General features: G+C 32.9%; 1 protein-coding gene across 1 annotated transcript in view; it reads right to left on the reverse strand.

Annotated features, from left to right (window-relative positions):
- The window catches only part of HCN1 (hyperpolarization activated cyclic nucleotide gated potassium channel 1), a 609,900-nt gene that overhangs the window by 277,319 nt on the left and 315,322 nt on the right, over positions 1–17,259 (reverse strand). The window contains exon 3 of the mRNA XM_001363828.4: positions 17,050–17,211. Within this exon, the coding sequence (XP_001363865.1) occupies positions 17,050–17,211 (162 nt within the window). The remainder of the gene's footprint in view (positions 1–17,049; positions 17,212–17,259) is intronic.

Below are 17,259 nucleotides of genomic sequence, written 5' to 3' on the forward strand. Positions count from 1 at the left end.
AACAAGATTGTAAAATTAGCACAAGAACTGGACCTAGAAATGGATGAGAATAATGTAAAGGAGTAGCTTGAATTTCACATAAAAGAATTGATATCAAATAAATATCAGATTGAGCTACTAGCTACAAAAATTGCAGAAAAAAGAAAAGGAAGCTTTCAAACTTGAGTTCAAACCAAAATAGGTTCACAACAAAACAACAGAAGCATTTTATCATTTGAATGATTTTTTCTTGTATTAAAAAGATGGATATATATACTGCAAAATTCTTAAAAGTTGAAAGACTAGTTTAGGAAAATGTCGCTTGCTTTTGTTAGATATATGAGGTAAAAGGAGAGGGACTGTCCAAACACCTCTTGATAATTTCTTTAAAAAATATTATAAAGTCAACCACAGATAATAATGGATGGGTGCAGTGGGTGAAGAAGGGAGGACAAATTGCATATCTATGTTAAATGGATATCTATGTTAAATGTTAAATAGTACTTTGCATATTTTATCCTTAACTTTTTTCTTTCATTTCATAATTCTGTTCATTATGATGTTCCTCCAGTATTTAATATGTCTGCATTTTAGTACATTTTGTGACTTGAATAAAGTATTATTTCGTGTATGACTGTCACATAGGCTAAATAAAGTTCGGGTTAGGAACAAATTCCTGTTACATAAAAGTAGCTTCACATCAAAATCTGTGGAATGTCCTACTATGTGAAGTGAAAAGTTTCTTTATTTGCTCTCAGAAAGGGCAATGATTTTCCATTTTTTCATGCTGGGGGTTAGGGCTGTTATCTCCTGAAACCTGTCAACAAAGCTTCAGTATGTGATGCTAGTATCACCAGACAACAGAGAATTGGCAAACAGATACTTATGGATGTCAAAATCATACTTCATGATTTAAGTAAATATCCATAGATACAATAGGATTCCTTACTTAACAAAGATGGTTTGAAGAGAGATTCTAGATACCAGAAACTAAAACCAATGGTGATAACCTGAAGATCAGGGAGCTCATAGCTATTTTCAGTGGAATTATATAGGACAATAGTCATCTCCTGCTTGAAACCCATGGCAACATAACAGAGCTTCTTGATATTACATATAATTTCCTTCTCAGTAGTGCCAATAGTCAAGTCCAAGCAGAGGATGTTACAAGGAAACGCACAAGCTTTATAATGGGTAAAATGTGGATCACACTCTCATTTGAGGGTTCACAATATCACAGATAGACAAGGCTGTCCTGGCATCAGGAGGAACTGGGTTCAAGTCTTGCCATAGACACTTCTTGGCTGTGTGGCTCTGGACAAGTCACTTAACCCAAATTGCTTAGTCCTTATTGCTCTTCCATCTTAGAACCAACACTAGAAGATAAGAGTTAAAATATATATAATCTTGATTACATCACAATACCATCACCACAGTGCACATCCTGCATGTGAATATATATGGCAGTGTAAAAAGAATTTTAAAAGAGAAGGAAAAAACATCATAGTAAAGTCAAATAACCAACAGCTTAGTTTTGTCAATATAGCCATCCTTCACTCCTCACTTCCAAAATGCTTTGATTTTCTGGTTCACAACTCTCCCAAGAGTGCATTAGTGGGTCAATTTTCCCACATTCTCAGAGTTTTCACATTTTCCTTTCTGTCATGGTAGTCAATCTGAAAGGTGTGGGGTAGTATCTCAGAATTGTTTTAACTTGCATTTCTCTAATCAGTAATGATTTAATGCATTTTTTTGCATGACTAAGGAAAGCTTTAATTACCTTGAGAATTGCCTGTTGATATCCTTTGATCATTGATCAATTGGGGGAAGATGAATATTCTCAAACATTTGACTCATTTCTCTATGAATTTGAGGAATGTTGCCTTTCTTAGATTTGTTATACATTATTTCCACCATTATGAATACTTAATATTACTCTCTATCCTCTTTCACTCTATTTGGTTTCTGATCACCACATCCCCCAATTTTCCCTCTTTCCTATCAGTCCCAGTCCCCTCCTCTCATTCCCTTTCCTTCATACTTTCCTGTAGAATAAGATAGATTTCTTTTAATATTTTAAAATATTATTTATTTTTATTATATATTTAATCACCATCAAAACATTTACTAAAAAAGTGAAAAAAATTGGGTGCAAAACCACAAACTCCTCATTGTTTATAATTTGTTTAAAATACATAAATTATATATCTGTGATAATAGAAATATCCCCTACTTTTGAGATACCATTGGCTTTGTTTTATTTTTTCTTTTGATTTTGTGGCTATTATTTTTAATGTAATCATATTATCTATTATACTTAATCTCTTTTCGTCTCTTCACATATTTCCCTTATTTTCTTTACATTTCAAATATGACATTTTATTATTATTATTTATTTAAATTTAAATTTTATTTTGTCAATTTATAACATTATTCTTTGGTTACCAGAATCATATTCTTTTCCTCCCTCCCCAACCCCACCCTTCCCATAGTAGACATGGAATTCCACTGAGATTTACTTGTGTTCTTGATTAGAACCTATTTCAATGTTGTTGATGTTTGCATTAGGATGATCATTTAAAGTCTACATCCCCAACCATATCCCCTTCCACCCATGTAATCAAGCAGTTGTTTTTCTTTGGTGTTTCTACTCCCACTCCTCTGAATGAAGATAGTGTTCTTTCTTGTAAATCCCTCAGAGTTGTTCAGGATCACTGCATTGCCACTAATGGAAAAGTTCATTACATTCTATTGTACCACAGTGTATCAGTTTCTGTGTATAATGTTCTCCTGGTTCTGCTCCTTTCATTCTGCATCAATTCCTGCAGGTCATTCCAGTTCACATGGAATTCTTCCAGTTTATTATTCCTTTGAGCACAATAGTATTCCATGTCATTTTAAATAGCATACTACAATTCATTACATTAAATATCACAATCCATTCAGTCATTTCTCCCGTTCATTGCATTTGTGTTACTTCCAGTTATTTTATCATTATAAATAAAGCATACATGAATATTTTTATAAATTTATAATTTTCCCTCTCAATAATGCCTTTAGTATCTAATCATACTCATGAGATCTCAGGGTCAATGAGTATGTATAGATTTATTGCTCAATGTATATTTCCATCTTGTTTTCTAAAAAAGCAAGGTAATATTAGGCCTGTTTTTCCATGTTCAAATCAGCATTTAATTTGGTCTCTTTAACCCATCTTTTTCTCAGATAACATACATTACCAGGACATATTTAGCTAGACTGAACCTTAGGAAGCATTTATAATGTATTGCCAGGACCATACTCTTTCCAGAACTAAGTTTTTCCAGCTTGGTCATATCCAGTGGAACTTTGTTTCCAATGTCACAACCCTTCCAGAATACAGGAACACGACCATTTTATGATTAGTGATAAAGTAAGACTTTTGCAGAATATTTATGATCTCTAAATGATTGTTGTCCCACCAGAAACTATGTTGGGTTTATATGTATGCTCAGGTTTAGATCTACTACTAATCTCATGTAAGTATGACAGGTTTCTCCAGATTTTTATCATATTTAACTTATTTAAGGTTCTATTCATCTCCTTAACTTCTTTCTTATTTTTTGGTTAGATTTATCTAGTTCTGAGAGAGGAAAATTAAAGTTCTTTGTCATTATTTTGTTGTCTATTTCCATTTGTATCTTATTTAATTTTTCTTTTAAAAATTTGGATGCTATAATACTTGATATATCAGTCCAATACTGATAATGTTTTGTTATCCCTAGTACCTCCCCCAAAACAACTGTTACATTCATCCCTTCCAATTATATCCAATTTAGTCCCAGCTCTGTCATAGATCATGAATGCTACTGTAGCTTCTCTGGAGCAGCTAAGACATGGTATATTCTACTCTAGCTCCTCACATTCATTTCCTCATATGTTTCTTTCATTTTCAGTGAGTTTCTTGTAAAAACCTTTCAGGTCCTGGTTTTGTTATTCTTTTGGCTTTATATTTTCTTCCCAAGGGTGAATTTATCCCACTACATTCAAAGTCATACTAACTAGCTGTGTATTTTCATCTATTCTCTTCCCCCTCACTGTTTGTCCCCTTCTTCCTGTCTTTCCACCATATTCCTCTTTAAATGTCCAATTTCCTTTGACCAATACTATTCAAATCATATCCCTTCCCCCAAATCCTCCCTTAGGCTCTCCTTTTTGCCCTCCTAGTTACAAATTTGTCCATATTTCCAAAGATCCCTCCCTTGTCTTTTCCCCTTTACCCTTTAATTCTGGTTTTATCCATGTTTCAAAAAAAATCCCTTCCTTATCTGCCCAACCATGCTCTCCTATTTCTAGAGATGAGTTTGATTCAAAAACCCCTCCCCTATTTTGCCCCTTTTAGTTCCTCCCTATCCAAAACTTTACTCCCCAACTCTTGATGTACTCCTTTCCCAGTCCCTTCCTTATGTTATCCATCTTCCCTCCTGTTGCTCTGTACATTGAGAAAAAATCCTTCTAGTTGTGTGTTGTTCTCTCTTTATCCAAGGTCTGATGAGAGCAGTATTCTATTACTTCCAGCCCTTCACCCTCTCTTCTCCTTCCCCATGGCAGTTCTTCCACTCATTCCTCTTTGATATGACATAGCCATTCAATACTACCTTCTGCTGGTCTATTCCCCTACCATTTTGACTAATTTCATTATATTTACCTCAACATAGATCTTTTATTCATGTATACCCTTCAAAATATCCAGGCAATGGTGCTATTCCCAGGGGTTATAGATGACATTTTCCCATTTAGGAATCAAACGATTTGACCTTTTGAGCTGTTTATGATTAGTCTTTCATTACCTTTGTATGTTTCTTATAAATCAAATTTTCTGCTGAGGTCTTGATTTCCCCCCCCCCCCCAGTAATTGTAGAAAGTCCTTTAGTTTGCTGAATATACATTTTTATCCTTTAAAATTATGGTCTTCTTTGCTTGATATGTTATGCTTGGTTGTCATCCCAGTTCTTTTGCTCTGAAAATGCTGGGTTCCATGTCCTATATTTTGGCTTTTAATGTTGTGGCTGCTATACCTAGGATTATTCTGACTGTACCTCCACAATACTGAAATTGTTGGGGTTTTTTCCTCATTGTTTATAGTATTCTCTCCTTAACCTGGGAGTTATGACACTTAACAATGATGTTTTATTCATTTTCAACTTTTTGTCTCTTTGAGGTAGTGATTGGTGGAGTTTTAAATTTTTTATTTTACCCTCTGATTCTAGAATTTCTGTGCAGTTTTCATTGATGATTTCTTAGAGTATGGTATCTAAACACTTATTTTTAATGATAACTTTCAGGAAGTCCAAATATTCTCATATCACCTCTCCTTGAATCTGATTTTCAGGTCAGCTGTTTTTGTGAGGTGATGTCTCATATTCTCTTATTTTTTTTCAATCCTTTGATTTGGCTTTATTATTTTTTGTTGCTTTGGGAATTGTTAGCTTTCCCTTGTCCATTTCTACTTCTTAATACATCATTTTCTTCCATGAGTTTCTGTATCTCTTTTTCCATTTTGGTGATAATTTTTTCTTAATTTTCTTGATTTTCCTGTATTGCTCTTATTTCTTTTTTAATTTTTCTTCAACCTCTCTGATTTGGTTTTTTAGGCCTTTTAAAAAACCTTCTAAAAAGCTAATTTTGAGCTTGTGGACATTTATTTTATTTCTTTGCTATTTTTGTAGTAAGTCATTTTATTTTATTTCCTTTTAAGTTTGAGATGAGATCTTCTCTGTCCCGATAATGACTCTCAATAGGTGGGTTCTTTCTCCTTTTCTACTTGATCTTTTTTTTTTTAATTGACAGACTAATAGACTTAATTATTGGCCTTTTACTGGACTTTCAGAATTCTTATTGTATTGAAGTATGTTATCTCAAGTTTCAGAAACTTTTTGTATTTGTTTTTATTGGGATGCTATTGAGTGATCTGATTTTTATAGTCTGAATTATGGTATAATTCTGGATCCTTCACTCAATTCCAGGCAAACATTGACTTCATATAGTTCAACCTATTGACAGTTCTGTCTCTGTTGCTGCAAATAGCCAGTCTTCCTCCCCATGTGGCAGCAAGCAAGAGGTCCCCTATCCTGGGAGAGACCACAGCTGATGGGGCCCTATTCCCTCTGCAAACACTCACTAGTACAAGATTCTTCCTGACTTCTCTTCTACTTCTATAGCCCAGGTCAGAATAGATATCCAGTCTGTGTTCTTGAGCCTCCAAGTCTCTTATTAACTAAGATCAAGACTTGAGCTCCACTTGATCAATGCATTGTTTTAGTTAGAGATGGTCTCCTGAGCAAAAGCTGAAGCAGATATAGCTTTTCCTGGAGGCTCAGCAGATACGGTAAAGTGATGATCCTGCCCTCAAGAGTTACCTTCTTGATTCCACTCTATTTCCTCAATTTTTACCCCCCAGGGGCCTATGGCATTAGCAGATTGAGGCCAGGGAAATCAGAAACCTTCCTTACTAGTTTTCCCAGGATTCCAGCTTCACTCTAGATTCAGGTCTATTTTTGCTGCTTTTGGATTTGAATCTTTGGAGTTATTTTTGGTTGTCTGCGGAAGGTATTAGGTGAGAGAGAAAGCTTTACACCCCAAGCTGCCTGGTAAGAGAGACTTCCTTAATGTTTTCAAAGATGTGTAAGGTGGTACATTTTCTTCAGATTTTTTTTTCAGAGCTAAGCCTAAAGTCATTATATTTACATGAAAGTCCACGTGCTTCCTTTCTTATTTACATTGATGATATAATCATATATAATTATATATCTATGTGTGTATATAGATATTGATATAGTTTATCTGGTCCTATTTACTAGGACACTGTTTATATTTGCATTCCTATGCTTTATATCATTTTCTGTAGCATTGTAGGTTTCATTCATGGTATACAACTTGTTTAGCCACTTCTCAGTCTCAGGTTTGCTCTGTAATTTGAAAAGGTTGTATAACATGGTAATATTTGTGTGGCTTCTAATTAACTAGTGAACAAGAATTTATTCAGCATTTCCTATGTATCAATTGAGTATTGTGCTAAGTTCTGGGGATACAAAGAATAAACAAAAATAGTTCCTGCCCTCAAAGAGCAACATGTACAAAAATATTTCCTCACACACACTCACAATGGATACATACAGAGTAGATATGAAGTAACTTTAGAGGAAAAAATTTAAAAACAAGGTTACTGAAAAGAGCTCCAGGGTTAGTTTGATTGTGATCTTAAAAGAAGCCAGAAATTCCACTAGGTATAGTTGAGGAGGCCCAGGGAATTCTAAATATGAAGATCAGCTAGTATAAGAACATACAGATGAGGGATGGAGTGGTATGTATAAAGAATAGCATAAATGTATGTATCTACATGCATGTATATAATACATATAAAATATATACACCTATATTTAAAAAAGAATATCAAATATTACTATGTTGAACCATATAATATGTAGAAGATATATAAGAAAACTAGAAAGGTAGAAAGGGATAGGACTAAGAAAAGCTTGAAATTTTCAAGTTTATATTTAGCCTTAAAATTAATGAGGAGATGGTAAAATTTGTTAAACATAATCAGACTTAAACTTTAGAAAACATTTTGTAATCTCTGTATTGGATGGCTTAGAGAAGAGAGGGACTGGAGATAAGAATATAAATTTAGAAGCCAACAGAATTCTGGTGAGAGGGTTTAATAAAAAGAGAGGTGACTGTGAGTAGAGAGAAGACATACAAAAGATGTTGTGGTCACATAACATGACTTAACAAGCAGTTCAATACCTGTGGGGAGAGAGTAAGTAATTAAGAAATGATACAAAGGTACCTGGGCTCCCGGAGGGATGTTTGTATCTGACAGAAATGGAGAAATTTGAAAGAGGAATGGGTTTATGGGAAAGATAATGGGTTCCATTTTAGCCATGTTGAGTTTAAGATGACTACGATATCTAATTCCGGGTGCACAAGACAGTTGTTAATAGAGGACTGTAGTTGAGAGGAAACACTAGGGCTAGATATATAGATTGGGAAGTATAGAGATATTTAAAAACCACAGCATCTTATGAGATCACCAGGTGAAGTATTAATCAATCGAACACTCAATTAACAATCAATAAGCTTTGTTTCAGCACCTATTATGTTCTAGGGGTTTATTTAGGCTCTGAAAATAGGGACAAATGAATCAGTTTTAAAGAAACTTGCCTTCTTTAAAGGGAGATAAAATACCTAAGTGGCCTTAGCAGCTATTTCAGGCAGTGAATAGAATGTTACTCAAATTCAGAAAGACCTATTTTTGAATCCTGCCTCAAATCCTTGCTGCCTGTGTATCATTGGGCAAGCCACAACCTCCATTAGTTTTAGTTTCTTCACCTGTAAAATGTGAATAAGGATAGCACTTGTTACATGGTTGTTACTAAGATCAAACGAGATAAATACATATAACATTCTTTTGTTAATCTTTAAGTGCCATGTAAATGTTTCTTATTGTATCTATATAGGTATATAGGTAAAAAATGTATAAAATTGAGTCAAATACAAGGTTAAAAGTCATGAATTTGCCTGGGAGGGGTCAGTCATTCAATTCAACTGAACAATAAATATGCATTAAAACTCTCCTACATGAAAAATCACTATGCTAAACACCTACCATACAAAGATAAAAAATGAATCATAGGTGTCATTAGCAAGGAGCTTAAATTATGCTGGGAAGGGACAACAGGCACAAAGATAAGTACCTACAAAAGATCCTTAACAACTATAAATGGTGGTAGCCATGAATAACTCTGGAAGGGTGTAGTCCCCAAACTAAGAAGAAAAGCTAGGCAGAAGCCTTGAAAGGCAGAGTTCTAAAGGAACTCTATTCCAAGCATAGAGGCTGTTTATGGGAAATCAAATGGAAAGGACCTGAACCATTTTGGTGAACCTCTGGCATGCATGCCAAGAGGAGGCTGCTCTCCTCCCCTTCTCCACACCTGTCTGAGTACATTTCTCACATGACTCTCCCCACCGCCCAGCAGCTCAATGGGAATGCTTCCTCCCTCCTCTGTCTGGGATAAGGCAAGGTCTCGCATGGAGCATGAGGGCTGCAGTTTGGGCACTTGGTCTCTAAGATCACTAAAATTTGCCATCACTGACCTAGAATGTTGAATTTGGCCAAGAAGTAGCAATCCATTGGCTGTAACATACACTAAATAAGGACCACAACATGGAATAAGTAAAGAAAGAGAGGATGAAGTTATAATGCAGAAGTTCTTAAATGTCAGAAAGAGGAATCTGCCTCTGTGTGTGTGTGTGTGTGTGTGTGTGTGTGTGTGTGTGTTTCCTAAAGGAAATAGGGAATAACTGAAGCGTGTTGTTGTTGTTATTGGGGAGGGCAAGTGACATGGTCAGAATTATGCCATAGAAAAATTACTTTTAAAAACTACATGGAAGATAGATTACAGAAGAGAGGCTAGCATTAAGGAGGTCAATTAGGAAGCATGGAATATAAGTACTGGAAGGAAAATCTTTAAAATTACCTAATCCAACTCAAACAAGAAATCCCTCTACAACCAAAAAACCATGAGGTTTCAGGGCTGGCATTTACCCCTTTTGACAGCAAATTCTACCCATATACAACTCTGATTACCAGGATGTTGTTCTTTATATTAAGCCTAAACATATCTCTTTGTAAGTTCCCATCCTCAGTTTCTAGTTCAGACTTCTAAAGTCAAGTACCACAAGTCTAATCCCTGTTACATAAGGCAGGCAGTCCTTGCAGATGGTTAAAATGGCCCTACTAAGTTGTTTTTTTTTTCCCCTCCATGTTAATATCCACTTTTTTTTTTTCAGCCAAATAGACTTAAGCAAGTTTTTTTCTGCCCATCATCATTCTGATCCTTTTCCCCTAAGGGGACTGCAGGTCATGGATTAAGACCTAAAAGGAAATATATAAATCCAACCTCCTTCTTCTACGCCGAGGAACAGAGATTATGGACTTGGCCAAAATGTTACTGATGGTTAAACATCAGAAGTTGTAATGAATAAAACTAGATCTAGCTTCACACCTCTTCCTCTTTCTAGTACACAGCAGTTTGACTCAATGTAAAAGATATGTTTTGCCACAGTGTGATACTATAACTGATTAAAAAGCTAACCAGTAGCTAGTTTCAGAAGGACCTTGACATTTTTAATAATTAGTGAAAACCTTTGACTAAAGTGACTTTGCCAGGAGTCAGAGATAGGTCATGTTCCTATGCTGGAAAGGTTGGTGGAGAGTATGAGAAAAGTCTTTGACCAGTAAGTTAAAGTAGTAGTACTTTATTTCATAGTATATGAGCATTCACTGAAAGCATGCACAAATATCCAACCTTGCCCCAAATTAATCTTTTTCTTTAGGATTTCAAATAAAGTAAACTGTCAAAAACTTGGGTAGGGCTGGGATAAAAAATAATGATGAAGAGTTTTCACTGAAAATGAAAACTGTGTTTTAGCTGGTAAGAAGGGATTTGAGCAAAGGATTTTGACTGCTAGTAACAGTGTGGAGAAAAGGAAATATCGGGAGCCTAAAATAGCATGAAGGAACAATATTGAGCACCCACTAAGCTGAGGAGATAGCTTAAGGGGGCCAGATGCAAAATTAGTCGCTTAAAAATTATATCAGGAAAGAAAAAAAGGATGCCCATTATCACCAATTGAGAGGATGCTTATCAGTTGGGAAAGGGCTAAACAAGTTGTGGCATTTTATTGTGACAGAATATTACTGTGCCATAAAAAATGACCAACAGGCTAACCAAAAAATAGAAAGACCTACATGAAATTATGAAGAACAAAATCAACAGAATTAAGAGAATATTTATATAGAGATATCATTTTAAGACCAACTTACCTATGTCTACCACTAAAGAAAGACATAGTTGCCTGCATATGTGTGTGTGTTTGTGTGTATAAATAATGCCTTTTCTAGTACAAAGAGGAGAGGGAAGGAAGGAGGGAGATACCTGGGAAATTTAATGTAATAAACAAACAAAAACATAAACTGATTAAAAATAAAGCTTATTAGTTACTATGTTAAAGCATGAGTTATGATAATTCCCCTAAAACTCCATTGCCTGACACATTAAAGCTGTATGACTCTGGTCAAAAGTCTTAACCTCTTTCAGACTCAGTTTCTTATGGCAATTATTTTCCAGAATTACTATATAGATCAAATAATATAATTTATGCAAAGAATTTTCCAACTCTTAAAATTAGCTAAATAAATGTCAAATAACTGATAATTTTGACTAAATTTTCTCATTTCAAGATGATTATATTTTTGGTAGTGTGGAAAACATAATCACTCACACACACCAAAACCTTTTTATGATTACTCTTACATTTAGTTTCTTATCACTCTTCCTGAAAAGCCAATTCTGATTATCTTATTCCTTGCATTCTCATTTCCCTTGAACTCCAGTTTGACAAGTATGCCAAAAGCTTGGCATGTGTGGCTGTCTGTGCAAATATAGTGTATAGATCGGCTGAATTATAACACCTCTCAGGAGACACTGATGATGTGTGTAATGTCTCATTCTCTAGTGACTAATTGTCTGAAATAAGAGCTCAATGTGGATATTGCTGATTGTCAAAGCCGATTTTTCTTAGTTCAAATATTAGAGTTACAGCTTTTAATACAAGGAAGGAAGAAGGCCCAAATCTGAGACAATACAGATGGGTTGGTTAATGTCTGGCTTTTTAAAATGCCCACACATATACATAGACACCTCCTTGTTTTTGCTTATTTATATTCTTTGAAATTCTGTCTTTCTTCCCAATAGCTATATCCAGATGTTTGGTTTTTTTTCTGGAGCTTAGTAACACATAACCATTTCCCTCGTTTTTCTTTAATTCAAATTCAACAGCTGCTGATAAACCTTTTTTGTTAGAATAAATCTTCTTAGATCATGTAATTAGTACGAACAGCTACAGAATTATTATCCTGTTTACATAAGTGCTATTTATCCACCACTTCAGCAGCATTAAAAACTTCATGTTTCTGGGGAAATTAGTCACTCTTTTAAAAACAAAAGAACACCCTTAGCTATATATTTACCTTGAATTCAATTTAGAAAGAAGTTGGCAACTTGGTATTAGACTTTGGCATTTATTAAAAGAAAACCAGCAATAACTGGTTTCCTACTGTTTTCTACTTAAGTACTGCTGAATGAGGAATAAAAAAACATTTACTTTTTACAATTGTAATTCTACTTCTTGTTGCTGTTATGGTTTAGATAATCTTTATTTTCAACAACTAGTTAGCAGCTAAGCTTATGGTTAGTCATGTTGTTTGCTTAGATAATATTTCATTCACCAGGTCATTATTAGTTTTAATCCTCTATATGGTTCAATTACCTTTGCTCAGTCAAATTGCTACAAACTCTGTAAGGTTGGCCACCTTGTAAATATATATATGGTGAAATTATAAGGATATTGGGTAAAATGATTAACACAAAACTTTAACACTTCTTTGAAGGTCCCATGATCTACCTAGACTACCAATTGAATGGTTTGATATTTTTATTTAAAAGAGAACATGGGAGAGTTTAAACAGTTTTATATCTGATTTAAATTATTTTCATGTTATTTTTATTATAAAATAAGAAAGATATTCATGAACATTCACTGGCATCATTACTGGGTAAGTATTGGTTTTCATGAAATTAGTGAGTCAGAAAGGTATTGAAGCAATTCTATTCAAAACCTCTTTTTTACAGAGTTGAACTTCTATTTTCCATTATTCAATCAGTAAAAATTTTGCAGTAATAGTGTGCCTTAGACTATTTTTTTTTCCATTGGGAGCCTTTAGCATCCCACCAAACTAGATATTAATTGTGTTGTTTTGCCTTCATTGGCCATAGTTTAAATATTTATTCACATATCTATTTGTTCATCATGGCATCATGAATTTGTCTTAAGTCATTAACCTTTCAGGCAAAGACTCTGTCCCTCTAAATTAATCAATGACAAATTTAGCAGAAAATGTCAGGCAATGCACATTTGAATCACACTTTAACAATGAATAGAATCTTCAAAGAGACTGTACACATACTATTTCTATATCCATTTCCAGAGACTAGAGAAGAATGAAGTCAAGGATGCCATGGGTACTTTTCTTAAAATGGAGATTCTGAGAGGAGCTGACCAATCAGAGGAAGGGACCATGGGGTTAGAGAAAATTTGTTGCAGCAGTAGAATAAATCTGTAAGGTAAGAAGAGGAAGGGATAACAAATGGACAAGTGTATTAAGACACAAGAATTCTTCAAAGACCCATAGACAAAGGCCTTCAGCATAATGGGTTCACTCCATTTTGAGGCTTGATTGAAATATATAGCTTGGATGAAAGTGCTATGATCTGAACTGGTAGAGTGAACACCCACATCAATGAGTTCATGAATCCACTGAAGTAGGATGAGAATTGTCTACTTTGGTCTGTAGAAAGAGTTCTCATTAGCATCTGGGTTTGGCTGCACTTTACAGAAGATTTTTAAAAAATCTAAAATCAATTGTTCAGGAAATAATGGAAGGAGAATTAGAACAATAGCAGCAAGTAAAAAATGTATGTTTGTTGCCTTCAGTTTACAAAAAATTCTTTTTTGAGTTATCTTACTTATCCCTCGCAACAATTCTGTAGGGCAAGTTAAAGCAGGTATTATAAACAAGGCATATTATACACATTTTGCAGATGAGGATACTGATACTTAGAAAAATTAAATTATTTCTCTAGCAGTGTTGATAGGCAAAGGTCTGTGTAATCCTAGGCAAGTCAGTTAACACTGTTTGCCCCATTCCTCATCTGTGAAATGATATGGAGAAGGAAACTGCAAATCCTTGCAGTATCTTTGTGGAAGAAAACCCCAATTAGAATCATGAAGAGTTGGACAGAATTGAAAAATTCGAACAATAACAACAATAGAGTCCTTCCTAAGCATCAGCATGTTCTATAAAATGAAGTAATATATGTAATATAACAAGATCATACTAAGTTTTTAATGTAGGTAAGGTATTTTGTGAGGCTTTAATTGATATATCAATGCCCATGAAACACATATGACTTAAAAATGTTTAACAAAAAATAGTTTTTAGTTGATTTATAAGATTTTGAGGAATCTGATTCATCCCAGCTATCCTTCTACATTTGGGCAGAGCTGAATTTAGATTATTCCAGAAAAATAACTACCTATATCTTTAAACATTATAGAAAATTAGATTCCATAAACTTTACTTTCATCCATAAGGGATGAAGAAACAGAACACTTAAATTCCATGTTAGGAGGTAAGAGAACTCTAGTTACTGATATTCTAAGGTAGTTCTTAGGAGTATCCTTTATTTTAATCAATTACTATTCCATTGTTTTCCTGCTTTATCAATTTAAAATGTTATTAAATAATGCATGCTTCTATAATTCACTATTAATATAATTTAGGGATAATTTATGTTATTGAATTTATTACATTTTCCTATGATGAGTTTAATGGAAAGCAAGGTACAAAATATTTGATCAATCAACCCACTTCCTTCTCCCAACAAGTCAATGAATATATATAGCTATAGAGTTGGTATAGATATTTTTCTTATCTTGCAAACAGGAAAAACATTTATTCTTATTTTAATTGAATTTAATTATCAAATGTAGACCTATAATTATATGCAAGATATTGAGCTAAGCATTTGGTGAACAAAGCTTAAAATGAATCATTGCCTGACATTGAGTAACATATATTCTAAAGGACTTGATCAAATTAATACATTTTAACAATTTTCCCTAATTTTCCACTTCTCAAAGGTATATTAGTATACACCCAAAACATAAAAAATAAACATTAAGTCAATTAATTTCTTTTTGGCTCTTCCAAAATATAGGAAATCATAATGATGTCTACATAAAGATATATATATATATATGTATACAATGCATACATATACAGTATAAGAATAAATATAACATCTTTTACTATGAATTGTTTTTATTACAAATTTACAATAAATATTGCAAAAATGGAAATAATTATGAGCCAAGAATATATAAGGATAGGTAGATGGATAACAATTTCAACTTTTAAAAAATTGAACTCTTTCCATGTTTTTCATTTAAATCATTAATAAATTAAAATTAAAATTTAAGTCAAATGAAACTCTGTGGTAGATTTAATGTTGAATTGAATAAATAACTCCCAAGTTAGCTATGCCATTATAGATGACAATATCCTTAGTATAAGGTCTAGACCTATGATTTATTGCTATAATTTATTATCACAACTCCTGAGAGAAGAAATACCTTTGTTAAAGCAGACAATCACCTTCTCTAAAACTTATTGTCTTACAGGTCTGCTTAGAGGACTAAGAATTTAAGTAATTTGCATAAATTTGCATAAAATTACACAATCAGATTGTGTCTGAACACACCTTGGTCTGGAGTGACAAATGGATGTCATAAAAATGAAGATACTGTTATTGAAATAAAGTTGGCAGCCACATAGCAGAATAGATAACAAAGATATTATAGTAAAGAAGAAATGGATTTGGAATCCTCAAAAATTTATTTTGTGATCCTGGGCAAGTCACATAACCTCATGCAGCCTAATTTTTTTAATCTATAAAAAAGCAATAAGGATACTACCTAACTTCCTGTGGTATTATATTATTCAAAAGAATAATATATGTTAAGTGCTTTTCAGGGTCACTGAAGAAAAACTTCCCTGGCAAATACAAAATATAAAAATGAATGAATCATACTCATTTTCACTACCCATTCTTATGGTCACTATAACACAATACATGAAAATATATTTTTATTGTGAGAATATTTTGAAACTATTCACACTTAAATTATTTAAGGCAACTTTGAATATCTATAGATGTGCACACATGATTATATGTTCAACTGTAGGAAAATTCTATGCTTAGAGAAAGATATAAGCAGTCTACTTTCCTTTTCACACTTTATATGATTTAAATGTGGAATAAATATATTTAGACTTTTTTTAAAGGTTTTAAAAAATAAAATGCCAGCACTTCATTTTTAACTTGTGAAATTGAGCTCCTCAAAACCAGTTTACTTGAAAATAAGTTGTATGATGTACTATTTTAAGATTAGCAAATCAATATACATCTAGTTAAATTATTCAATTTAGTTATTCTAAGCTAATAAACACATAATGATTTTTGAAAGACATACATTTACCTTATGTCAGAATCTAAGCCATTTAGTCAAATTCTATTTGAATTATTCAATTTTTAAATAAAATTACATATATATATATACACACATATCTGTGTGTGTATATATATATATATATATATATATATATATGTACATAGAGGAAAGATTTTTTAGAAAATCAGACAAGGGGAAATTATTTTATTTTGAAGCTAATAAAAAGGGTGATTTGAAACAAAAGACACTTACTTTATAGTAAAAAATAGTAATTCCATTGATATATGTCTGCCCAGAAACCAAAACATACTTTAACATATATGCTCTGTATATTACATTCCAGAATTTCATTTATATGTGACTCAACTTATAAATATTGATGATAGTCCTCAATAATTTAAATTATCTTGAAAATGAAATTTGTTTAATTTTTAAAATTCTATATTTGATATGTTACCTATTAATTTATTAGATGACTTTGAATAAAATGCATGTTTATTTCAAAATATAATTGTCCAGGTATAGTCAAATTTGAAAATATGGATAATTATATACAAGTTTCCCAATAATATACACTATCCCAACTGACATGAATAAGAAATTTAGATGGAATAAAAGAAGGATGATGTCCGATTCAGGATCCATATATTCCAAATGACTATGTATTCTAAGCACACTTCTGTAGGAGAAATCACATTGTTTAAAGCTAAAGATTATCCATCCAGTTTTTTTCCCAAAGCATTCAAATATATACAAATAATAAATTAATATATATTTGCATATATATAATCCTTATGTCATAATACTTATTTCCCTATGTCAATAATACATATGTATATAAAATAAATAAAAAATAAACATTTGAAAAAAATAAAAATACATAGTACTTACGACCATCTTATTTAAGGACACCCAGCAATCTGATGGAAAGTCTTGTAGTAATGGTACTAAGAACTGAAGACAGCCATCCCAATGGCAAAGGAGAAGCATCATTCCAATGAGGTTAAATATTCTCACCACTGCACTGGCTAGATCATACGTCATATGGAAAATCTGTTGAAAAAAGTTTAAAATCAATTTATATAACCAATTTTTTTTGTA

This window comes from Monodelphis domestica, chromosome 3 (assembly GCF_027887165.1).
Source record: "Monodelphis domestica isolate mMonDom1 chromosome 3, mMonDom1.pri, whole genome shotgun sequence".
NCBI lineage: Eukaryota > Metazoa > Chordata > Mammalia > Didelphimorphia > Didelphidae > Monodelphis > Monodelphis domestica.